At 37.9% G+C, this 27,271-nt stretch overlaps 1 protein-coding gene across 9 annotated transcripts in view; it reads right to left on the bottom strand.

The window, feature by feature from the left end:
• Positions 1-27,271, bottom strand: part of DNM3 (dynamin 3) — a 167,029-nt gene that overhangs the window by 108,233 nt on the left and 31,525 nt on the right. For 7 of the 9 annotated variants that reach the window (XR_006179285.1, XM_042873023.1, XM_042873030.1 and 4 more), the window contains exons 10-15: positions 25,897-26,035; positions 24,243-24,329; positions 20,794-20,864; positions 17,174-17,222; positions 15,503-15,532; positions 9,246-9,359 (exon numbers count right to left, since the gene is read on the bottom strand). Coding sequence is in view for 8 of the 9 variants with exons in the window: in XM_042873023.1 (XP_042728957.1) it covers positions 9,246-9,359; positions 15,503-15,532; positions 17,174-17,222; positions 20,794-20,864; positions 24,243-24,329; positions 25,897-26,035 (490 nt within the window). In the remaining variant the exon portion in view is untranslated. The remainder of the gene's footprint in view (positions 1-9,245; positions 9,360-15,502; positions 15,533-17,173; positions 17,223-20,793; positions 20,865-24,242; positions 24,330-25,896; positions 26,036-27,271) is intronic. The other 2 variants (XM_042873024.1, XM_042873029.1) reach the window with 1 other exon arrangement.

Raw genomic sequence — 27,271 nt, 5'->3', positions numbered from 1 at the left:
CAATAAATAAAACAGAACAAACAGCTTTCCACCCCATACCTGCCTGGCTATTGCTTATAAGTGACCAACACCGATTGATCGTTGCCGCTGATGAATAGCTTGCTTTGCTGATATTTCTTCTAACATTCTAACATCTTCTAACAAAATGATAAGTTACTTTGTCCTAAATCCCACTGATAGAAATGGAATTTGTAAACGAATGCAGAAGTTTGCTTTGGTGAATTTCCAGCTGTCCGGGTAGGGGAAAAAAACCCTCAGGCTGAATGAAATCCCCACGGACAGAATAATATAAAAAGTCTGGGCTGCAATCTGATACCAGCTGAACTCCAGAGTCAGCTCCCCTAAAGTTAACACTAGTAACAAACTACTGCAACCAGAAAAAAAAAAAAAAAATCCCATCTATATGGTGCTCATTATGGCCAGGAGGGCTTGCAATAGCTGTACTATAAAAAGAATTAGCAGAAATATGCAGCCATTAGTATAATAAGCAGGCAATTATGCAGAATGCGTGTTATATTCCAGACAGCCTTGATGCTGTACAATTAAAAAAAAATATGTATATTATTATTACCTTTCTCACTGCTCCTTCAATAATCAATAGAAGTCCTTTTGGGAACGTGGCCATGTAGCATTAGTGTGACTGTGCCTATACTGCTTGTCTTACAGCCTGCAAAGCGACAGCTAGCACTGCCATTTCCTTTACCCTCCCAAAAAAGCTTATCCATTTTGACTTAAAGAACGATTACTTCTTTTAATTGCAGATGTTGCTCACCCTCTCTTCCCTTATTTCACCAAAGATTATCTTCAGTGTTAAATTAGTGAGTTTTAATCCATATGTAGTCCGAAGGAATTTTTACCCTCGTTCTACTTTAAAGTGAAATTACAAGCAAGATAAATGTAGTCATTAATAGCAAAGCTGAAGAAATAGGCACAAATTAAAGGAATGGAATGAGATTCAGGCTTGCATTAATATTTCTCAATCTTTAAGCTTGATCGCTGTTTTAGGCATAAAAAAATCTGAGAAGTTTTATGACTTTTTGTCAGAGCGGTAGAAAAATGGCTCTCAAATTGCATTAAGAAACTTGCTCTGTTACACTTTCAGGGGAAACGCAATCGCTCACAAGTATGTTTTCTATCTATTGCTTATTTGCATATCCACTTTTTGTTTGTTTGTTTGAGAATTCTGATCTAGAAATTAAGAAAGTAGCGTTAACAGGCCGTGTGCGAAACCCCATTAGAGACAGCTTACATGATTGTGGGCTAAATAAGCAAAGAGCACCAATATGTACAGAACGAGTATTTCTCTTATCTCTAGTCTGCTATTTGCATTAATCTTTATTTTAAACGGCCTTTCTGGATTTAGGAAGCGATTCCCCTCCCATACACCCATGACTGCTCAAAGTTACATTTTTAGCCTGCAGGGCTGAGAGCTAGGAGGCCCCTTGGCTTGGGGCTTGGGAAGGGGGGGCTGTGCACAAAGCAGCCGATACGGGAAGAAAGCCTGTATTGTTAGCGATGAATAAGGAAGTATATCTACTTCGACTCAGCAATCAAAACATTTCCAAAGTGAATTAAGTGATTCTCTGCTTCTTCAAACGGCTCTGTTTTAGCTGGGAAAAGTTCTAGCTGATTATAATCAGAAAAGACTTCCAAAGTTATAAAATAGAGGTTTTAAATAGGCATGACAATAAACACAAGGCAGCCGTATACAATTTTTTCATGAGCAGAAAAAATCATTACTATTTGCAAAGACTATATGTATATACAAGCATATATATATATGAGAGCAAGTTTCAATACGTAATTAATCACAGAGATCTGTGTGCAACCAGAGAGATACCAAAGCTTAAATCTGTAGTTAAAGATTGAGAAAATTGAGATTGAAAGATCTTGAGTTAAAGGATACAGCTCACGTTATCATACAATGCTCAAAACTAAGAAAAGCAAATGTGGGCAGTTGAAGAGGTCAGGGATTCAATATAATGAACTTTTGTCTTTATCTTTTAGTACAACCAAAAAAAATTGAATAGGGAAGAGGAAAAAGTATTTAAAACTTTTTCTATATGTATATATATATATATTTTTTTTTTAAGAAGAAAAAAAAAGGAGAGTGGGAAGCCACTGAACCCTACAAAATTACAGAGCAAGTGAGCATCCAGGGGCAAAAAACCACTTTAACAAATGGCATTTGACATTTTTCAGCCTCGTCTTTAAGTCGCTCGTTGCCTTCTGCATTACAGTTAGCAGCACTCTGTAATGCGGCTGCATGTCAGGAAGGATGCAGCTCTGCTCCCCACGCTCCTTGCCCCCCTCCCTGCACCATCACTGCATGTCCACAGGCGCTGCTCAGACCACCCAGGTGCCATCGCTGGGTGCAAAACAGGACGGCCCTAAGAGCCAAATACTGGCAAACAGTTCTGAACTCATCAATAGAGAGTTAAGTGATGATTACCTTGACATCAAAAGATGCTGAGCAGGCTGGAAAATGGAAAAAAATGTAAATCTTAGGCTGGGTAGGGTTGTTTTTTTTTTTCCTTCTTCTTTGTCATTATTATTTAGTTAGTTCTTATCAAGGACGTAAGTCAACAACTACTTGCAGAAGGCTTTCCTTCCCAAACTGCACTTTATTTTAACAAAACCTAATTAAAATAATGTTAAGGATCAGGTTAAACCTAGAAAAGGACAGGAAAACTGTAGAGTTCAGAATGAAACTTTACTGAATAATGCTATTGTGCTTCTGTGCTGCATTTTATGCTGCATTGCAAAACGGTATCTAAAAATAACAGCCTTCCTTGATCACAGCTGGAGAGAATGTAATTCTCAATTTGATTTCCAAACTACCTATATTTAAAGCCAAATCCTTCCTACATGTTCCTGTAAAAATAACACTGAAAATCATAGCATTTTGTTACGAATACTCTAAAATACTCTTAAGCCCTTTCCTGACCTAATGAATGAACCAGACAGAGCACACAGACGTTTAGCCCTTTTGTCAAGCCAACTAGAATCCAACTTTTAAGAATATCCGCTTTTCAGTGAGAATCAAGTGGAGGCAGAGCAGTACCACGAGCAATCCCAATTCTCTGAAGGCAAAATGAATGTGCCCCAGTTACAACAAGTACAGCCGTTTGCTGATTGCTTGATGAATTCTCCTTATGCACAGTTATTAGAAAGACCGCACAGCCTTTCATTTATAACTCCTACTCATGAATTCCCTGATAGCTGCTAATAGGAAACCTATTAATTACAATGCATGTTTTTGTTTTTCCAGTCTTTTTTTTTTTAAAAAAAAAACAACTATCGTTTGCCAATGATTTTTACCGTACAACTCTTCCAAAGATCCACAGCACAGAAACTGAGACCTAATTTTCTCCCAAACCACTGATTTATTTGACAACTCAATTCAGACGTTATATATAAAACAAGCAGTTTGTTATATGTGCTTTAAAAGTACTTTTCACTTGTCACTTTTTGCATTAGAATTACCAGGTGGGCAGGGAGGTGTGCTGTGCCATATTAGCGCCCAGACTTATTTCTGGAGTTCTAAATTTTAAGCAAGCATATTATAAAACTAAAGGGAGCATATTTAATGACTTGGAATTAATTTATTGTGCCTAAATTAGCTAGTCATGCTTTATGTTTGATTATGTTTTTAAGATACATTACTTCATTTTGCTAGTTTTGAGGAAAATGGATATATTTTATGTAATCTAGGTCCTTAATTTGTATCATTCTTGCATACTTGCATATTAGCTAAAGTGTCTTTAATTTTAAGTCAAAATAATTATTACTGCTAAAACGACACAATTATTACATATTAATTTATTATTGGACTATCCACACCATCAGCCCTTTGGTAAATGCACCCCTTTTACAATCAGCTCTCAGACCAGAGCTTCAGTGCTCCTCTTCTAAATGGGAAATACTTAGCATTGGTTTGAAGGCTTGCTGCTTACCTATGGAGGCACTAGTGAGCAACAGGGATATAAGAACACCGTTACAAAACAGAATTATTCCATCTGTATAAAAAAGTGATACAACTATTTACCTCCTACTTCTTTTATATGTCTATGTGTTTATACTTTCTGAAACAACGCCTCAACGCATAAATGTCATTGAAAAATTGGATTACATTTACTCTGTGTATTTTATATATAGTGAAGCATCACATCTTGTGATGTAAACGATACTACTTGCTTTTTTTTTTTTTTAATATTGATCTGAAAAACCAACTGAAGCTCAACAAATTTGTTTTCTAACAAATTATGGATTTTGAGAGAGAGCTAAATTGAAATAATACGCAAAGCAAAATACTAAAGTGATATGATCGTGGTAATGGGACAGCTCGCACATATTGCCATAATGGATATAAAATGCAACTGGTTTTCTTTCCAGCACATCACCCTTAACTGGGTAAATGTGCAAGTTGTTGTCTCCATTTGTACAGGAAGATTTTTATTTATTTTTAACATGCAAGATTATTGTACTTATCTGCTCCTAGAAAATATGTACTGTGTAAACATATCCTTTATCTTGAACTTCAGTATTTCTGTGCTTCCAAGAAGAGTCAAACCATCTGGTTATGTTACCACGTGTGAGTGCAATACGCAGGCAGACTCCTGTATGAGTTGCATATAAAATAAATTACGGTAATTACAGCTTCAATTATTTTTTTTTTTAAAGACCGTTCCACGTGTTGAACTCGTATCTGATCCATGTCAGCACAATGCCAACCGATGTACTGAAATGCTTATTTTTCTGAATAAAATCAAATTACGTTCTTGTCCTACAGCTCGCAATGCTTTAAAGTTTAATTCTGTTTTGTGTGCTCCCCCCAACAAAGTCCCCCAGAGCGGATGGGTACAAAGCGATCCCCACCAGCGGTGATGGCTCCAAGGGACTGGCTGGACGGAGTTGTCATGTGTCTGCCTGTCTACACTTGCTGTGCAGAACATCCTCTCACCTGTACAGCAGGCACAGACAGGCAGTCACATGACAACCCAGCCTGAGTGACAGCCGGCTCTGACACCCCAGAGCATCTTCAGCAAGAGCTGCAGCCACGAGTCGCTCTGGATCTCAGATGGTCGGTCAGTAACCAAGCCGCGTCCTGCAACCCACCTAGAGTCAAACCAACAGTGCCTATAAAATACAATAAAACCCACTGCTGAAATTTTTACTGTGCTTTCTATAGTACTCTTTTCCTAGTTGTTCTCATTAACTCGCTAATGACAGGTTTTATTTACGTGCAGCTCTGCGGCACCACAGTAAATGGGAGGAGAGAGTTCTCAGCCATAAAACCCGAGCAACTCGCGCTCTTAGATTGCTGCTGTGCAGAACCACAAGTGTTGCTGTTAGCCATACAAGTGAGCGCAGCTTGCTGTGTGGCAAGTCAATCCTAGAAACACACACAATGTCAGAGCCCAAAGGAACTTCTCCCCTTTTTGCTCTCTTACCCCCCTCTCTTATTATCTCCCTCTCAAACCTTACTGAATTTTACAATTGGGAATAAACTGAAATTACAACACAGGCTGCATCTATCACCAGATACGCCCTTTGCTATTAAAGGAAAAAGGAAATATTTGACTTGAAAATCAGAATTAGAAAGATTTTTCAAATTAACAAAAATTTCACATTTCTAGAAGTTCTTATCCTAGCCCCAGCATGGCATCCTTTGGTCTCCACTGAGGCTCTGAGTGCTTTGGAAAGAATAATAAATTAAGTTCTCTGACCATGCCCTGTAAAATGCAGCACTGCTTTACCCACGGTGTCCTCCTGTTTATGGCAGAGCTTTTGTGCCACTGGAACAACTTTCCACATTCCCAAAGCCTGTATTGTCCCAGTGTAGAAACTACTAATTCCAAAACTTCAGATTTGCAGGCTGGCTTTAAGTGAATCTTAGCACAAAATGATACAGCTTTTTGTGTGAAAGCAGTAACAACTGAGAGCTGAAATGATTTCAAATGGATGTGTGTGTATATATATTATATATATATTTGTAGGAGATGCATCTCATAAATCTTCAGCTAGTATCACTAAAGAAAACTGTATTTGTGAGCTATATGAAAGTGCTAATTTTGCACTTATTTACAACAGTCTCAAAGCAGTACACAACATTTTCCACGCTTAATCTTAAGTTCATGGAAAAGCACAAAGTCGCAGTCATGCAACAATTTTATGAACACAAGCAACTGTGTGCAGGGCCAGAAACTAATTCAGATAAGTGTACACATACTAATAGCATAACCACTGTACCCACGGTGATCCATAACTACAGGATTGAAAAGAACTCTTAGGCACTGATTCTCATCTCATCTAGCACTAAAATCCCCTTGCATGTTTGAACAGCAGCAAAACCACATCAATAAGGAGCAAAAGAAACTATTGGTCCCTTTTTTTTTTTCTTTCCAATTTTGATACCATGCAACAAATTTTGAAATGCTTTACTTCAAAACGCATTCCACTGTACTCTCTGCTCCAAAAGCCACAGCTTACAAGTAGAAGAAATAATTTGCATCCTCCTAATGGCACTAGCAATTACTCGTGTTGAGAGAGCGATTTTCATCTCCGAGTGAATTCCAGACTACACAGAACAGGCTCAGCTTACACCAGAGGGGGTACACAGCCCCAGAGGTCCCAACAAACCCTGTGGCTTTGTGAAGCACATTGTCAGAGCTCTCTGGTGCACAGAAGCTGCAGCCGTCCTCGCTCAGGGGTAGAGGCACAGGGGGAATGAACTCACTGCTGTGCTTGGGAGAACAAAGGGGAGAGCAGAGCTGCATCTCCCCCAGACGCAAGGAGATGCTCCCACTGCCAGGGAGGAGCCCCAGCAGGGACACGAGGGACCTGAACTCCCTGTGACCTCTCTGAACACACACCCGTGCAGCGCCGGGCACAAGGCAGACACGTAAACATCAGTATCACTTCACACGTCGCTGAGCACCACATATCTTCCTGGGGTGGAGACTCAGCAGCATGCAGCCTTTTCTATAATGATCCGAGAACAGGATGTGACAACTACCAAACAGAGCTGAAAGTAAGGAGAATATTTTAAGGACACTAAATATAATTACACAAATTGGAATTCAGCCAGGAGAGCAAATATTTGCTGCTTTATTTTCAGAAGCCAGTAGTCCTGTTTCTGAAACAAGCCCCCGGTCTGTTGATTAACCAAATGGTCAAGAGGTGGCATTGACTGTTTTTACAAAGCGTCTAAAACAGACCTCACTAATTTTTTAGTCCTACTGGGAAAGGCTCTGAAATAAAAGAAACCCAACGTAACTTTGTGAACTATTCCACAAACAGAATAATCAAATTATGCAGCAAATTTGTACTCAACAGGGAACTTCTTCCACCCCCAAAATGTGGAATACTGTGCAGTTAATGGGCTGCTCGGGGAGGTGGTGGAGTCGCCTCCCCTGGAGGTGCTCAAGAAGCATCTAGATGTTGTACTGAGGGACATGGTTTAGTGGAAATATTGGTGATGGGTGGATGGTTGGACTGGATGATCTTGGAGGCCTTTTCCAACCTTGATGATTCTATGATTCTGTTACCTTCTCTTACTATCATAAGAGATTCCTAGCGATCTCCCATATCAGCCTGAATGAACTCCACGTATTTCCACGACTCTCAAGAACACCTGGTTGGCAACTAAGAAACCTTAAAAAAATTAAAATATACACGTGGAAATCAGACAGTGGCCAATTCTCTCCACATGCTGTTTTAAGATTCCCAAGTGACTATCTCTAGCACACTACACAAACAAACCAGTTATTTTCAAGTTGCATAGCAAAGGGCATTCCATAAATATTTTGAGGAATTTTTATGTTTCCCACTAAACAAAGATAAGACAAAAAAAACAACATCAAAACTACCACAGAAGTTGCCACATCACATCTTAGATGCTTCTCCAAGTGCTTGAGATGGAAAATAGAAGGCATGTAGATTTCAGCACATCACTTACCTGTAGTCAGTTACCTGTACCTAGTCTAAGACAGTAAGTTCTTCAAGGCAGGTCAGAAACAAAGACAAGTTTTCACATTCATAAAGGCAACTTCACTTTTTTGTTTTTTTTTTTAATTACACAATTAATTATAATTTAGTGATCATAGAATTAAATTCCCTGTTTCCACCTAGCACATCCCTGGCTGAAAATTTAATCATTTTCTTGTTATAGTATGTACATTCAAATTCCTATACACCTTAAACAAAGGGGTAAGGGGCATAACCTTCAAGGTTCAACTAATTTGTCCATCAATCCTACCATCTACCTAAGATTTCAAAATGGCAACAGACAAAGGGAAAACACTCTGCTGACCACCATGATTTCCACCATCAACAGTATTACTGGAGTAACTACTACTCATAAACACTCACTAAAATTCCCTCTTTACCTGTGCCCAATTTTCCAACGATAATTAGAAAAAAAATAGCGTACAGAATAATCCCATTTAAACCTTTAACACAACAAAGTAACAACAGAACTGCTTTTGAGTTTTGGATAGAGGATATTATTGCTAACATTGTTGGAAGAAGAAAAAAAAAAAAAAAAGCCCAAGCAGAACAGATCAGCAAAAAATTGATTCCCAAAATTGCCTAACAACATATTCATATTTCATAAAGTAAGGAACATAAACATCTTGTTTATCATAGAACTACTTTTTCCAGTTCTCTTATTTCCCACCTCAGATTTAAAGATTTCTTAACAGGGGGCTTTTTCTGGCTTTCCAGCAGCAAATGTGAACACCCACTGCATTTGGCTACAGAACACCACAGTCAGGCTTATCAGCTTCTCAGAACATGAAGCCGGACAACAATTGTTATCACTAAATAAACTGCTGTAGTTACTTCTAGGAGTAACTGTAACTAAACAATTTATGATCAACTTACAGTAGACATATAAGAGCAGCCCAAACAAACACATAAAAATAAACAGACCACTCCAAAATAGGCTTTTTCTATTTTAGATCTATCTGTGAAACCACAGGAAGAGAAGTTTAAAGAGTAAATAAATAAATAAAAGCAAAACAAAATAAACCCACCACAACACCCTATATTTGTCACCAACATTTTGATGGAAGTCTTAGAAGGTCAGCATTCTTCATAAATCAAAACCAAGAATTTAAAACAACTCAGGTGAAACCTTAAATCATTCATTCAGATCAGTACGTATTAATTTCATATTTTAAGGTGATTTCAGAAGACTGAATGAATATTGTTTTTCTAGTGGACATTTTTTCATTTCTTACCTCATCATCTTTATACCAAGACAGGCTTTCTGCAGTTAGAACGAACCAGTATTCCTTGGATCCTCCTTTCATGATGCCAATATTGTTGATGGTCAGCCAGCCTTTCCGGATGACCTGTGCAGAGGTGCAGTCAGGCACAAGTTAAGTTCATTATTCATTTAACATAATTCTGTTGCTGCATTCATACTTTTAAATGAAGAATTGTTAAATAAAACAAGAATAAATACATTTTTTTAGCCCAGTAAATTCAAAACAGTGTTTTTCAAGTTCCTGACTTTCAGTCAAAAAGCTGGAGAAAGAAAAAAACCTAAAGATTATCTTGTATTTACAGCAAGTACAAATGAACTAGGGGTAATGCAAACTTTTATTTCTTTGCTGCATAGCAGCACAGAGTCAAAGTCCATTAAACTTTACATATGACTAAACTGACAGTTCTAGGAACTGCACCTTCTCTCTGGAGAAGCACACAGCTTCTGGTGTGCATGGGGAACATCCAGAAGCGGAAAGATTTTTCTGCAGTCCACGGTCCTCTTTCTCCAAAATTCAATAGAATGTGATAGGGACAGGAACATGAGAGCTGTTCTCCTCTTGTAAGGTAAAAGAGAAGAAAAAGAAGAAACTAACAAAACAAAAATGGCGATTGAAGAAATGCATAAAGGAGAACTTGCAGAAAACACACAACTTGAAGACGGAAGAACAGAGGGGAAAGCCGACCTGTAAGTACTAAGGCCAGGAGGCCATCTTATATAGAGAGAAAGGGACAAAAGAAAACTGGAAAGGAACGAGAACTCGAGAAATGAATCAGAAGAGAGACCAGTGATGAGAACTCGTTTATGCATCATACAGACGGAAACTTTTAATTTTATTGGAACGTTTATTTTCTTCTGTTATATACATGAATAAATATTTCTTCCTATCATACTTTGAATAAGCAAATAGAACTCATCAATACAGGCAACCTCAGACCATTCTGTTCTTCCTGTCAGAAAACCCTTTCCTTGCCTACGAGACACCAAGATGGAAAGAAAAAAAATGCTCAGAAAAGCCTTCCAGAATTCCCTCAGCAAGTCCCACAAGTGTGGGACTGTGTGATCAAACCTAAGGTTCCTCCTATTCTACAGGAAAGGTGAAAATGCATCATTCCTTTCATAGAACTTAACAAGACTAAGAAGTCCGATATCAACAGACAGTCCAAGAAAAACATTCAGTGTCGATCATCTACTCCTTGACATACATGAAGTTTTAGGGTCAGAATTCCCTTCCATTCAGCATGGCATTGAGCAGTTTGGGCACTGCACTGAGCAAAGGAAGAAACCAAGTTGGAAAGATATTAGAAGTTGCATCAAACTGGTAAACATATTGGTACTGCACATATTCTGAGAGTATCAGGTTTTTTGGCCTGAGTGCAACTTAAAGGAACCACGCTGATAAGAATTTGATTACTCACCAAATCTTCATTTTACGTTTTGCTGCTTAATGAAGTGAAGTTTTAACAGAGAACAAGTAACGTGAATATATCCAAATAAGTGTACTGGCCTTCATGTATTTCTCACAGATTAAGTTGTAGAACCAATCTACTTTATTATTAATTTATTTTCACTGAACTACACAAATGCAGCTTTGTGGAAGAAATTTTAGGCAAAATTTAGTCAAATAGGGATTTCTAATTACCTGAGCTTTGCCTCTCAACAAAGTGAGCTATACCTGTACCTCACAGCAAATGCTCAAAGGCAGTTAACCTCATGTTATGCTCACTTAAGAGGAGATAGGACAGGATGCCATTGAACCATGCAGTCCACAACTTAATGTGCTGTTTTGCTTCCAGTGTAGAACATGTCACTTATGGGAAGCACAAACAGCCAAGGCCAGCACGGTACTACAAATTGTTCTGGATACAAATCTGGGAGAGGGTAAGTGATTTAAAGACAGATACCACAGTAGGAATAGAAGGGTGGTTTCCAGAAGTAAACTGGTGAGAACGCCTGAGAAGCAGGATTAAACCCCTTACAGGTAATGAATACTTAAAATGGATGAGACGTAATAATCTACATATTCCAACCAATGCTTTCACTCATCATTAAAGACAGACTTTGTAGAATGTTAAGATAGTCAGTTTTTCCTCATTTTGATAAGAAGAAATTTGCAACAGAGGTCTCAGCGCAGACTAAGCTAAGGTTTTAAAGTCTAACCTATACAGGACATTTAAATAGTAAATGAAGCTTTTAATACTTCCTTCCTATAAAGACTGTCTCAATAGCTCCAGAAGACCCCCCTGCTCCAGTGTGACACATTTCACTATCACTGAGTGTGAACAGAAACAAGCTGACTTGCTAGTACAAACATTGGGTGCTGTCTTGTAAACAAAAGAACTTGACAGTTACTTCCTCAAGAATCCTGTGTGCTGATGATTAGGCACACAATGTGACACGAAGAGCAGGGCACCAAGCTATAGCAATACCTCGGGCACATGTTTGTAGAGAGCAAATTGCTAGATCTTTTAATGAATAACTCTCTTGAAAAACAGGGTACTGACTTCTGATCTCTACAGCAAAACATAATTACAAAAAATACTTGAAAGCAGTTTCAGGGTACATCATGGCAGAGAATATGATCTCGGTGCACTATAACATCCAAAGAGCAACAGTGGAACCTTATGTTCTTTTCACTGAATTGTTCACTGAATTTCCCATACACTTTTATTTTTTAAACAAAAAATACTCAGTATCAAGGTTGGGGTCAGGGGAGAGGGAAATGTCAGATCAAGGCGTAAATGCAAAACAAAGCGACTTTAAGCAGTGCACTTTTAATTTCCAGAAGAGCTGAGTTCCACCTTACACTCAGCAAATTTCTCAGAAGATAAACCGAGCTGTATTTTAGAGATGTCCTCCCATGGACAGCAGCAAAGACTTTCAAAGAGATTTTTGAAGTTAAGAACTCCAATGGTGTCTGCTTTATTTGTTTTCGATCACGTTAGCTATTTTGTACAGTACTCAACTACTCGGCACGGAAAATGAACGTCGCGTTTTTCATTATTGTTTTCTCAGTTCATCTTCTGGTTGGTTTGGATTTAGGAGATCCACTTCAATAGTCTGTGTTGATTTCTAAATGTCAATCTGCACAAACCGGATAGTCACAATGTGATTTACAAGCCTCAGGAAGGTGAAAAATGTGAGTATTGCCAGAAGCTAGCAAAGACAATATTCTGACCGGTAGTCAGACTCCATGTACAGGATGAACAAGAGATGACACAGTTCCTTCCTTCAGAGTCCTGATATCTAATCTGGGTGTCTGAAAGATGAAGCTTAGAGGGCACAAATGCACATGAACAAGCCAGAAGGAAGTCGCTTTCTGACAGCTCTGCTGCATGAAATCCAAATCACGTCTGTGCTTATATGCCACCATTTCAGGGCTAAAGAGGAAAACAGGATTTTACACACTAAGTGCTTTTTAGGGATTGCTGTTTGACTTGCTCCTTCCATTAAATCAAAAAAGATACTTGTGAAAGAAATACAGAAGAGACTCAGTAAGCATTCCTCTTATTTCAAAAGAAGTATTTGAAAGACTATTTAAAGCAAGACAAGGAAAATTGGCTGAGCAGACAGAAATACAAGTGTGAAAATCTTGAGCCTGCCTACAGCAACCTTACAACACAGCATTTTGTTGAATTAACATAGTCCTTTACTGAGGGTAAGAAACGTAACTCCATTGAAATACCTCTGAATGCATAACACCAGACCCAACACAGCTCCACTTCATCTTGTAATTGCAGTGACACAGCATGCATTACCAAGTAACAAGCACACTGAGGAAGAAAACAAACTGCAGGAACTAGTGAGGCATCCTTACGAGCTATTGATCCTTCAGCTTCAACTATGAAGATTCTTGCGCTACAATCAGTACTGCTGTGCTAATGCAGTATTTTGCTGTAATTTGCTAAATTACAGAATATAAACACATTGTGCATTTTGTCTGTGTCCAGCAACAGAACGCATCTTGAAATGACATCATCTCCCTGAGATCACTGCACAATATACCACATTACTTTCAGAAGAAAGGAAAAGATGGCAGTGACCAAGTCCACACCTCCAATTTAAAGAAAACTGTAGTGTCTACTAACACCCGGCAGTAGAAAACTGAAATATGCTTCCAAATGTCATTCTTCAAACACTGAAGTGATCAAATCAATCACAATGATAATCTAAAAGTAAGGATCGGTAAGCATCATTTCGAACAGTACAACCCTACTCCCGATAAGGTGAAAATTCAACAGCAGCATGACTTGTTCAAGGATATTTCAAAGTTTAGCATTATGCTACTGTTCATGAGCTCCACTTCTAGAATCCCTCACATAAACATTGGCATGTCTTAACAGAACTGCTTCTTCAGGACTTTCTGAGACCACCTCACTGAGCAGGGTACACGTTTCCACTTCCATCCAGTTGCTGTAAAAAAAGATTTGTAAATATGCTTCTTCCTGGGACATTCAAGGTAACATGATTCAAGTGCATCTGAAGACAAGACTATGTCAATTAATTAAAAAAAAAAAAAGAAACAGGAAAAAAAGATACTGCTAGTGCAAAAAGCTACTTATTAGCACAATAGCTGAGGCCAGGGTCTGAATGCTACTTGCATTCAGAGAAAGTGAATCAGATTATGGGTGTCGTGCTGGAAACGAGGTGGGTCAAACAAAACCTTTGTACCCAAACCCCCGAGTCACTACACTGACATTAATCTCCTCCTCCAATTACATGGGCAACTTGGAGAACAGCAGCAGAAACACAGAACAGAATTTTTATATAGGTGAAATTTAATCCTCTGTAATTTGAGCGGTTTGCATTCTCACACACAGTGATCCTGACTGGGCACATGGATCATAACATCCTCATCTTCTGAAGTTTATCAGGAAGGGAAGTTCTCAACAAAAACAAATCTCAACATACATAATACAACAGCTAAGCGCAGACCAGCCTCCAGGATCCGGATCTTGTTAGTGTGTTGTGCAAAACTAAGCATTATATCGATTATTTCAAGCAAATTAGAAGACAAACTAACCTGTGGCTTAAAAAGAAACTTTGTGGAGTCAGGTCAAAACCTCAGGCGGTAGCAAAGAAAAGAAAAAACAAGAGAGGCCAAAGATTGAGCATGAGAGGATAAATTAGTAGCAGGAGAAAAAGGAGCAAAAACATGTTAAGAGGAATTGGCATTGCATTCTTTGCCTAAAATACAACATTGCCCAACATATTTCTGAGATGCATAAAGACAGTCAATAGCTATTTACATCATACCAGTTCAAAGCACATCACAAAAAAGAAAAGCAATGTGATTGCAAACAAGCACTCCAAAAATGCAGGAAAACTGAATGATCTTGATTCCCCTGACAGATTCAATTCCACTGCCGTCAGGATCAGTGCTGCTCAGCCCTTTTTTTTCCTTTACTAAACTCTTTAGTCATACAATTTAAAGATATGGCCCCAAACTGGAAAAATGTGTATATTTTCAGCATAGATATCAGATAATGCACACGGTAGAAATTTACTTCTTACACCTAAACATCACTGAACCAGAAATACCTTGCTATAAAATTGCCTGCTGTTTCGGCAATTAATTCTGATTAGTAATATTAAATGCATTCGCATTTTTATTTATTCATGAGATGGAAGGAGTAGAAAGGAATCTGTCCATCATATACTGACTGATCCAAATGAGCTTTGAGAAGAATACTGAAGAGGCTTCAGATATTTTTATTTCTTCTATTGGAGGTAATTACTTTATGTAAACCAACAATGCCAGTAATAGTACCTGCAACCATAAACAGCATGTTCATTTCCACAACAGCTAAATTGTTTTTGATTACCAAAAACTATTATTCACCCACCCTTTCAAAAAATAAAATTGAAAAGGTTTACTATAAATAGAGGCACTCACACAAGATAAACACTGCTTTCCAATTATATAATAAACATCAGTTAGTCATTTTAGTTTGAGAAACTTGGTAAACTATAAAAATATTAATTTTATTCAACATTTTCTATAGCATTTTGAGTTATGCTAGGTTCATACTTGTAACAGCACATTAGTGGCAGTTAAGTGATGAACTGCAATTATACTTCATTGAGGAAGGGTTACAAACAAAATAGCTCAATATGAAGTAGTTTAGTAGCAAGTATTAAAAAAAACTCAATGAGTTAGAGACAAACTTTTCTTCTGAGAAGCTAAATGAAAAAGCAACAATAAAGCTTACAGAACTTAGCTCGTACAATTTGCCTTGAAGGCGGTAGATTGGTTCCCTGAAACAGCAAATTGCAAAAGTGAAGTTTTATTTCAGAAACATTTCTCATTCTTTTCAACTCCAAACAATTAACTTACAAACATCTGCTTATTATCTTTAAAATAAAAGGTTCAGCAAAGCCCTTTATACCAATGAGTAACTGGGTTGCAGTGTACAATTTACAACTCCCAGCTTCATCTTCACTTCTTTAGAGAGAGAACATTCACTTAATTAAAAAATCATTCATTTCATTTGTGTATTTTTGAAGAGTCAGATAACTGGCTGATTTTCCTTTTATGGGACACTCCATAGTGATGACAGTTGTTGTGTTTGACACATGTTCCGGCACAGCTAGATAAGAAGGAAATCTCTCCTCAGAGGGGAGAGGCAAGTCTTTGAAGCTTTTTCAGCATTTAGACCTTTTAACTTTTTTCATTTTAGTCCAAACCATACATTACAGCAGAAATGTCACTCACGCTGCTCAGGCTCTGGGGAAGCATCACATTCAAGAACTTAATGGAGTAATTTTGACCAATGTCTTAATAAAATAACTTCCAATTTCTTGGTGTGAGAAGGAGATTGGCTTTCCATCTCCAAAAAGACAGCTGAGTCAATCCTATAACCTCTTATTTATGACAGCACAGATAGAGACTTTCTGAAATCTCAGGTTTAGTACTCGAGGGATCTATATTCAGCGGTCACACATGAGAACTTCAGCCTTACACCTTTGACCACATTGCTCACGAAAGCATCAGGAAGATGGTCAATGTGGGTAATTATTTACACTGAATCTGATTGGCTTTTTTTAGTAGAATTTTCAGAAACCCATTAAAGTGTGCACTATTTCTACAATACTTCCTTTTTTTTTTTTTTCCCTGCTCAAGACTTTGCAAAACACTCAAAGCAAGCAGAAATGCTCAGCAGCATTTTCATTATTTTAATTTGACATTAAACTAGGAGTGATCCTGTGAAGTACCAAGTACCCCTGGCTCACACAAGAGCACAGAAGCAAAGCTCAGCAGCACTTCGCACCTTGCAGAATCAATTCCATATCGTTATCAGATAAAAACAAAAAGCCAACTGGTTTTATGAATGAATCTCAGTGAAAACACTAATTTGACTGAAATCAGCACTTATTTTTTGTTCGGGTCAAAAGAAAATGACAGTACACAGTCAACATCTTCAAGAAGTTAACTGAAAATTTTCAGAGGTAAGGGCAAATCTGTTTTTGCTTGCTGAATTGCCCCTTCGCTGCTATTAAGCTGTGAGCACATGAGAACAAGAAAAAAAAACTATGTGACAAAGAACACACAAGCAAGTACTCACCAGTGTTTTGGATTCTGAAATTCACAAGCTTGCAGTTAATGGAAAAATGCATTTGTGTGTAACATGAAAGACTCAATGCATTAAATGACGTGGGAGGGGAAGCACTAACCAGAAGGGCAAGCAGTAGCACGTTTTTAAATAAGTAATGATGGTAACAATGAAATTCAGGTGGCTCTGAAAACTTCAGTGAAACAAGGAGATGATAATGCATTTTATGTGTTTCATGCAGAAATGGTAAATTATAGATCCACAAAAAAATAAATGCAGCCAAGTACACCAGACAGCTTGGATTAACTTGCACATGCCATTATCCATTCTCTGTTAAGGTGCCTACCTGATTTCCCACTGCACTTTTGTTAACCTGACTGCTTCTTTGTTGGGCACTAAGGAAAGCAGAGGAAAAATGTTATACTGAAGAAACTCAAAAACTAAACCAGTTCCTGAGCAGCAGATTATAGCAATAATAGTTACTTTTGATTCCAGCACATAAAGCCAGTGTAACAAAGAAACACAGCAAAATCATTGCATATACGTGCATCTTTCACTGTGTTTTTTTCCTCTTTTACACTTCCACCTACTTCGTTTTATAGGAATATTTGCCTGCTTAGCACAGAACAGAGATGCACAAACAGCCCCTACCAATCACCTCCTTTGCAACAACGTTCTACTTACAACGGTAAAAGTTACTAAAAACAGAGAGATTACGGCTCATCTGGGTAACTTTGGAAATGTTAGCTTCAATAAATATTAAAAAAAGACAAAAAAATGAGTTATTTCTGTTATTTAGAGCACTACAACAAAATCCTCCCCTGCTGGAGACTTCTTAATAGCTTTGTCTTGACAGTTTGTTTTGAATATTGTTCTAATATTTATATGCACTTTGAGGGTGTAAATGTAACCAATGGACAAAGCTGCCATGAAGTTGGTTCAAAAACCTGGAACCTTGTAAGAACAGAACACATTTAAAATTATAACATTTAAAATATTTTTCTTAATTCTTGAACTCTGGTAATCCCAGTTCCTGAAACAAAACACATTCCTTTACCAAATACACAAGTTGTTCTTAATTTTAAAAGCCTTTGCATTATGCAGCTTCTACATGGTAGGCCATACAACTGCAATATTGCTGGAAATAGGAAATAGATGTTCTAACAGTAGGCTTCTGCTACTTTACCACCAGAGCAGCCACTGGTGACAGCAAGTTTTTTTTGGATTACATTATACTATTTCAGCAGGCACTGATTAAATGACAGGAAAAAAAAAGCACAGATTTAGATAGCTATAACATTATTCTGAAAGAGTAAGAAAGATAGATGTGCTTAGATCACAACTGAAGTTCCCAAGGCTGAAATCATTTTATGCAGAGATACTGATCCAAAGAATTGCTGGAGCATCATAACTCAGTTCTGTCCCAACTCTGATCATGCCTTAGGGCCATAATCTATCAAACCAGCAATCCACACACTGTCAGAGAGAATATCCAGAGTGATGTGTCTGTTTGCTGGGCTTAGTTCTCAATATTTTTGGTCAAATAGCAGTTCATGTTTCCCACGCATCATCATAACTTTGGTGCACAAATTGTGATTAAATAACCTGGATATAGAAAACAGAGCAATAATTCAGATCTGATCAGTTGCCTGAGAAGCACAATGCATCTTCACAAAACTGAACTGCCATTCTTACAGTGATCGTTGCTGGTTTTTCTCTTTCGGTTCATTGTCTTATGGAAGACAATTAAATAGACAACTAATGTCATACTAAGAAATCCACATCTTTTAGCAGTAGTCCATCTACTGTTCTAAATACAAATTACTCTTCATGCAGATTGAAGCATGTAGTTATGTTTGAGTTACACAAATTGGAAACAAACCCAATCCCTGCATTTTACCAGTCATTCCCCACTTAAATGAGACAAGTATTAATATTCTAAGATTTTCCCAAAATGAATACATTTCTTCGCAGTTACGTAAAGTTGTTCTAAATATTGGCACTCTTAAAACTTTCTGAAGCCAATTCACATCACACTGTAACCACCCCAAACCCTGCAATGCTGCACAACAGTGTGAAATGCCTTGAGCTCTCATTCATATGAAGAAGGTTCACTGGACTTACGCTTGTGAAATAATACAGTCACAGGAGACAGCTGGTTAGAAGACTCAGCAATCAAAAGGAAACAGTAGGAAATCTGAGGAAGCTACACTTCAGGATGTTTAGATACTGCAGAGGTTTGCATGCTCCCCCCAGAATGATTTCATTTTCAAGTTTTAGCATAATTGCTAAAACAACAATATGATCATAGATTAAAATGTGTATTTTCTACCGTTCAGGTCATAAATAAATATTACATCTTAAATTTCTCTTAATTAACCAAGTTTTCTCTTCCAGTTGATCACAAGTCAATAAAAATAACTTGCCTACTCATCAATTTCAACTCCTATACAGACTTGCTTAAACTTCTAGTTATTAGTAAAACTGTCTAGAGCCATTTGTTATCTGCTCATGTCCCTCACAAAAGGGCTGGGAATTTCCAGATCTCAGTTGGCTAAAGAGGAAGAAGCTTTGCTGAGAATCTGGACACTGCAACTATTTGGAAAAGGATGTAGCAGTGAGGTCCACAGACTGAACTACAGGCCCTAAAAACAGCATCCATGAGCAGGATTTTTCCAGGAAAGAGGCATGAAGCAGCTCCAAATATACCTGGGCACTCCAGAATCCAGGGCCGTAAGTAGGAGGCTCCAATCTGACATAAGGAAACATCTTTCACAGTGAGGAGAGAGTTGACTGGGATGGATTGCACAGAGAACCTGGAGAATCTGTTTTTTTTTCCCTGGACATTTTCAGGACAAATCCCTGAGCAAACTGGTCTGAACTCAGCATTGTTTCTCTATGTGATTTCCCAAGGTCACAACACACCACTACTATGTAATGGAGTGTTTTCAGCAGGCTTTTTCCTGTCAGAAGAGGATGAAGTGAAGCAAATAGCAGGCAGGTTGTTGTCTTGACCTCTAGAAGGCCAGCTACCATTCCTACAACATCCTGTCATTTGTCAAAAGAACTGATAAAGATATCCAGGACCTGAAAACAATATCAGAGAAAGTTGTTCAAGCTAAACACAAACAGTGCCTCACTTTGCCTTTTCCATTCTCAGCTTTTTGAATTCTGTATTATAGCTTCAAGACACGCTGTCCAAGTTGTAGACCTTCCTTTTCAGTGCTAAGTAGAATAGGCCATAATATAACATGTACAGTGCTGCCAAACTTAGTTTCCAGCACCACACGTAGATGAAACCCGTTACGATTCCAAACACTGTTATAGAAAATGAATAAGACTGAAGAAACATTTATTTGTCAAAGTACAGAGACATCTTTAACATTTTTACAAGTGTCAAGGAGTTGGTATGAAGTCTCTGACAAAAAAAAAAAAGACTGGCTGGGAGCTGAGGGAGAACATTTCGGAGAATATTCTCACAATCTTTTCAATTAAGAGGAGAATGTCAAAGCAGGCTCTGGAAGTTATTCTGCTATTATTCTCTACAGCCAAACAGCAGGCACACTTAAACTTCTGACACTTAAATTCAGTGATATGTTTAACTCCAAGCAAAACTGTTTTACACAGAATCACAGCTCCCAAAACAAGCATTAGCAACAAGGAGAGACTACAATAACATACATTTCTGTGTCCCTAAAATGGATACATCAACAGCTTTGTCAATGCCCCCTCTTAAAAATCGATGTGATTCCCAACCAAGATGAAATCCTCAGTGAAATCAGATTTGTGAACTAGGGTAAAGAATCCACTACAAGCATATATTGAAAAAGAGCATCCTCCTGCATGACTGGGATTTTGCAGCTTCCATCCCCATTGTCACAGCATGACACATGTTGAACTCATTTAAATTAAGAAAAAAACCCACTCTTCCAGTGTCTTTATAACAAAGAATCTATATGTACGTACTTTGCAAAGCCAATGAAGTCTTCATGGTTGGTGTTGATGTAAGAAACCTGGATATCAATCAGCAGCAGCACCTATTAGGGGAGACAGCAGACCAAAAAAAAAAAAAAAAAAGGTGGGTGAGGTTGAAGAGTGAGACTGAGAAAAACGGAGAAAAAGAAACCTTCATTTTTCTCCATATTCTCTCAATATTTCTTACATAATTGTTCGAGCAAAAGTTTGCTAAGTCCTACCACTTCTGTTCATATACTTGGTTAATAAGCTAGATTACAGGAAAGCTTAACACTTCCCTCTGCTGCTTTTTTTTCCCCCTTCTGATAGACATAATTTTCACCAACTTGCATTTGCTCAGCTCCTTAAGACCAACTATCTGTTGTCAGCAAGAGCTTAATAATATGCAACAAGTTTTTGCAAGCTAGGTCTAATCCTGTCTACTTGGACCGTTTCAGTCAAGCCAGCAAGGAACCTTACAATATCAGGCCATCGTTTGCTTTAGGTACCTCACACAGAAGTGATACATAAGCTAGAACTGTGACAGGAAATGTACAGTCCAGGGACTAAGCAGCCATTCTGATGCAGACACCATGCACAAGAGATAAGTTAGTCAATGAAATAATGAAACAAGTGATCTGTGAAAGAGCAAAATTTCAACTTACTACTTGCTAGTCCTTTTAGATGCAAATTTGAATCAAACATGATAATCTACCCAGGCAAAGAGTTTAATAAGGCATAGGAGAAAGCTCAATTCCACCCTTGGACAGCTTCTTGAACAGATATGAGACTGAAGGGAACCATGACTGTACTTTCCCTTCATCTTTCCAGACTTCCGTTTATCAGCAGGAAGTTAAGAGGAAACATATTGCTATCACAGAAGTCCCAACACTTCACACAGGACCTTGCTGAACACAAAAGAGGAAGCCTTTAGTGTCTTCTCCTCCCTCCCACCCAGAGCTTCACAACCAGGGCTAACAATTTAAATTGCATAATTACCCACTGCCCACACTGATGCCTTTGAGGTGTCAGCTCCTCAGTAAATGCCATTTTCAGACTGAAAGGACAACACTTGGGACGGATAAGCCTCAGCAGTGAAAATGAAGTATGAGTTTTACTTTTATAAAATACTGACATAATGACCACTTCGTTAGAATACCAGGCTCTCTTTATTTAACAAAGAAGTCCCATCTATTTTTTTCCCAAGAGACCCTAACTTCCACATGCTTTATTGTGCCCTATCAAGGCATCACAATACTGTGCTTATGAGCAAGACCTAAGCACTACGAATAACTCCACCTGGATCCTTTCATACTCCTCAAAGTGTAGTTATTTCTGCACAGCTCTACAAATGTAGTATCACTCTTGAACTCCCCATCATTTCTAACAAACATGTAGTGCCTCACGCTGTGCAAAAGATAGCGGGGATTTCAGTCTAGCTCTTACCTCCAAAAAAATTCTCTCTAGAATTTTGATTTAATCGTGATAAGCTGCTAACAGCATAAATAATGATGTGGCTGTGAATAACGTATTTGACAAACTCTTGGCTTACACAGAAAGATGGTATTTTGTACATTGTTCTGGGAAATTGCCAGGTATAAGCACATAATGAAGAATGGGAGGAAAAAAAAGAGAAACTACTTATTCTAAACATCTTCTTCCAAATTTTGAAGAAACCAAATGAGTCAACTAGAACACTCAGCAAGCTTATGCCCACTATGTTCTTAGAAGTTATTTAAGACTTCGCTTAAATTGTTCTGTGATTGTAAAGAAGCAGAATATGCTGCACAGCTTACTATCTTGCACGTGGAGAGAACTAGTCAGAGCCGAGAACTAAGGAGCACTGCTCAATGCTTCTTCCCCAGTTATACTTCCTGTCACACTCTGCATTCCCCAGACAATAATTCCATTTCCATCCTCGGTAAATTTTCTCAGATGTAGTCCAAGCCTTAAAGTTTCCTGGATTTGGAATGCTTAACTGCATTATGCAAATGCTTATGCAAATTAACTGCAAATGCTTAACAAATATTTTAAAAACATTTCTCTGCATTTTATTCATTTATTTTTTCTATACTTCAAGGAAAACTATAGTCAGAAAAGCTATATATCCATGAACCTGAATGGTACTGATTAACGAACTCTCAAAACCAAGTTTAAAATATCACAACTAGAAATGACCAACCTAATAGCAATCCCTGTCTTTTAGAAGAAGTTAAAAGTAGGGACTTTTTCTTTCTGATTTTAGAGATCACTTTCTAATCTTCACATTGGAGATACTACCTTTCAAAGCACACAATAGCCTTCAATGGTCAGTTCCAGTGGCTCTAACCTATGCACCTCAGCAAGTCTGTCAACATGGCCAGAGACAGACAGGGCCAAATTGCTCAGCTCTGTGCATTGTGGTACAGGAACAAGCTAACACTATTTTAAGCCAACATTGCCATTGAGGCCCAGTATCCTTAAGTCATATCTTGAGCTCACTGGATTAAAAGGTGCTGTCACCCAGAGGCTGCTTGCCCAGTCAAATAATGCTGTTTCTGAGCCATTAAGCCCTGGGATAAAGAGGAAAGTTGCATTACCCTGAATGCAATTCTGGAGCTGGACCATGCCCAGCCAGCTCATAAAACAATCAGGAGATCATTATACCCAACTCACAACCACAGCGCTGATACAACAGCACCTCTTCTTTATCATCAGTATTGTTAAGAGAAAAAAGGAGGAGGAAATGAAAAGAAACTTTGAGCACTTAGAGAAGCATATCTGGGTTCCACTTTCACATTAAACAGAAAACAGCATTAGAGATTGTATGAAGATGCCAACTGTCCTGAGTTAATCTATGATAATGATTAACTCCTTTTTTATTTTATAGTAATTCCCAGAAATATATGCCCAGATTTTCATTAAGAGGGACAGAAGAATTACAGTCATTGTGTCTAAATAAAACAAACAGATAGTAATTTCTTTCATCACCTTTTCATCCTCTCGTACCTCTCTGTGAAAGGAACACATTCATTTCCAAGAAGTACACAAAAAGCACAATGAGGAGGAAGATGATGAACCTATAACGAAGGACTCAGTTCCTCACCATAAAGCAGAGGAATAAAAGGCTTATTCTAAATTAGGTTGTTTAGCTGTTACTAGGGAAGGCAAAATCATTAAGAATCAGGACATCAGCCTACCTCTTGGGTCCACAGGCATTGACAGGGAGGATGTCTGATGCTGGAGCTGTACTGCCAGTACCTTTGCTTGCCATTTCTACTTATCTTGAAAGACCAGATTAGGATTTTCTGTATCAATTTAGTCTCTTCTGTCAAAGCTTACTGGTAGAAGAGCAATTTCTAACCTATTCTCAAGTGTGTAGCCTGCTGCTACAAAAAACATCTTTTGTTATTTTACTTTACGTGTAATAACTTCCTTCCTCCATACATTTCCCTGAACACTGAACTCCTGTGTATTCTCACCTGATCCTTGGTCTTCTCTTCTCTTTCACGAATGTAGCCAGCAACAATTCTTTCTGTTTCCTCACATAATCTTGGATAGGTTGCCAACTGAAAAGCAAAAACACTAAAAATTCATATCTGCAGGATAGCTTCAATAACATGTAAACAAAGGAACTTCAACTTTCTTTTTTGGAGGAAAGCAAGTATTATAAATGGTTTGGCGAATGTAAGCCTCCCTTGCTATTAATAGTGATCTTCCAGAGAAACTGTAGGGACGTAAACCCTTGGACTTTTTTTTCTGTGTTTTTGCTCTATAGAACAATGAGGAGGAAAAGGATTGTTTGGAATAAAACTAACTGCATCACTGAAATCTAAACATTCACAAGAATCCAACCAATCTCGCTCAGAGGTGTGGGAAGACTCCCACTGCAGATCTGGGATAATAGGTTAGAAAGGCCAGTCTTACAACGTAGCATTTCACTCTTAACTAATTGCATATCCTTTGAATACATCCCATTTCTGACACAAATCTCCATAGAAGATAAAGGGAAGGCATTAGGTAAAGGTTGTCTTCCTCAATATACAGATTCTGAATGGACATGTACAAGAACTCTGCAACAAAGCTTCAGCAGCTAAAACACAAATCGTAAGCCATTCCAAGAAGAAATCATACTTCTACCTGACTGTTCAGAAGTCACATAACTTTGAGAAATGAACTTCCATGATGAGTTATCTTATTTCCTTGACTGTTATCACAAGATGGACAACAAAATATTAACTATTTTTTAAACTGGTTGGTACGTTTGCCTCTAAGTTGTTCACTTATCCTGCTTAGCTACTCTAACTTATACTAGCTGCAGTATTACCCATAAGATGGATGTTTGAATAATCCAAATAAACAAACTAAAAAGAAAAAAGCAAAACAAAAGCTTGTATATGACACCTGAACATTGAGCACACTCTAAAAGATGTGATATGCAGCAAGTGTGCTTACTCATGAAAAAGTGAGCAGGGTAGAGCCCATACTACCAACTGACAAATTTATCAGCCTTGAAGTGACATCTCTACGCTTTGCTCTTCTTCTGTGTGTAATTCCAGAGCAGCATTCTCAGTATTTTCCAAGTTTCTTGTTCTTTAAAGGCTCCACCTTGTGGCAACACGTTACATCTTTACATCTCAATAATGGTACTTTAAGATGTGATCAATAGAATGCAAGAGTAATCGCAGCCAACAACGGGAAAGAATCTGCACAATTAACTCAAACAATATCATCCAAATTCAGCTCAAAATATCATGAATCCTTTCCACACTTCCCTACAATCTTCACCAAAGGATGATCAACCTGCCCTGTTTTAAGAAATCGTTCATTTATCTCCTCATTGGTACAAAAAGTTGTGTTATTCAGAGGGATGCAAAGAACAAGCCAGGATGTTTTTCAACAATTTCAGTACATCAGTACTCACATCCCAGACCTACTCGAGGACTTGCTACTTTTGGCTGTTATTTTCATTATTACTTTGTTTGGAGTTTGACAGAAGTTGTAACTATTTAGAGTCTTACTCTTCAGATAAAATAACAATATCTTTTATAATACCATAAAATGCAAGAAAGACTTTGTGTTAACTACTATAAAAATTACATTCTACTTACATTACCAGACCTACTTGCAAGTTACCTTTTTAGTGCACTTCTTGACAGTGTTGATTAACTCCTGCATCACTAGATCCACACTTTTTAAGCAAGGTCCTTTCAGCTTCACTATCTGCTTTTTAACAATAGCTTCAAACGCCATATCTGGAGTAAATAAACCTGTTCTGTGGACATGAAAGAATATGTAAGATTATAATACAAACATCACACAAGGAAGTTTATTTCTTTTTAAACCTGATTGCTCATCTGCCTTTTCAGAAACTTGTAGTTGAATTACAACAGTATCCTTACACAAACTGCCTTCCATTGAACTAGATTAGCTCTTTTCTCTTTAAAAACTGTTACAGTATTGCAAGAATATGTAAGTTTAAGCATGCTGTATTTCTTGAAGATGACTATGAGAACTCTAAAAAGTATTGGAATAATATTGTGAAGCTTCTTCAGCAGTGCACCAAACCTGAGAGAGGAATGGCAGCAGTAGTGCTCTTGTACAGCCAATGGCATAACAAACCAATAAGATTTACACAGATGTATTTTCCCTCTTCAGTCACAACAGTAAAGATGGTTTTATTACTCAGGGTCCTATGAAGAGAAATTCAGTTTGTCACTGCAGCATATAGGAACCTTATATGGACAGGTACCTTGTAGAACCAGTTCTAAACTAACAGCCCTTCCTTCTCTTTCAAACACAAACAGCAAGATTTAGCTCAATACAACGTAAGTTATATTAAAAAAAGACACAAACTATAAAGACACCCTGAACTATTAGTTTGTCACCACAAATTTTTCTTCAAGATCTTGCCACCAATAAGGCAAAATTCTTGAAAAAGCTTTCACAGTAAACACTGCATTTTCAGGAGATGCAGCCTGCCAGAGTGCTGTCCATTTAAATGGAAAGCCAGCGATGGAGCACAGCAAGGAATGTTTAACTTCCAGCTTTGATGGTTTCTTCACCAAAAATGGCCAGAAGTCATCTTCCTATGCTAGATAACACAAACCTTAATAGTGAGATGTCCATCAAAATCTGAGATGAATTGTCACTGATTTAAGAAGAACAAAGCTGCCAGCACTACACAGAGTGCTAGAACAGCCTTGTGAGCTTTGATTTCTTTGATTTCTAAGTGCCTTGCACCAAAAGATGAACCCCCATCAGGTAACTGAGACAAGCAACAATCTCAAAGAAGGGAAGGAAATTCTATGCCATTAGATTGCTTAAGGTAACATGCTGCTTTCAGATTTTGGTACATAATGCTGCAATGAAGAAGCTGGAGAACTTATTTTAACCCTAAATAAAAAGTCTTTTGTTCAGCTTACAGTAGCTGATATTGCATTACAATATGTTTGTAGATTATGACATTCCCTAGAAAGGTTCTATGTTATTCCTGCTATGGACCTCTCGC

Source organism: Lagopus leucura, unplaced genomic scaffold (genome assembly GCF_019238085.1).
Source record: "Lagopus leucura isolate 7727_CA_CO unplaced genomic scaffold, USGS_WTPT01 Super-Scaffold_100009, whole genome shotgun sequence".
NCBI lineage: Eukaryota > Metazoa > Chordata > Aves > Galliformes > Phasianidae > Lagopus > Lagopus leucura.
Note: the sequence above shows the minus strand (reverse complement) of the source record. Positions and strands in the feature narration are given on the sequence as shown.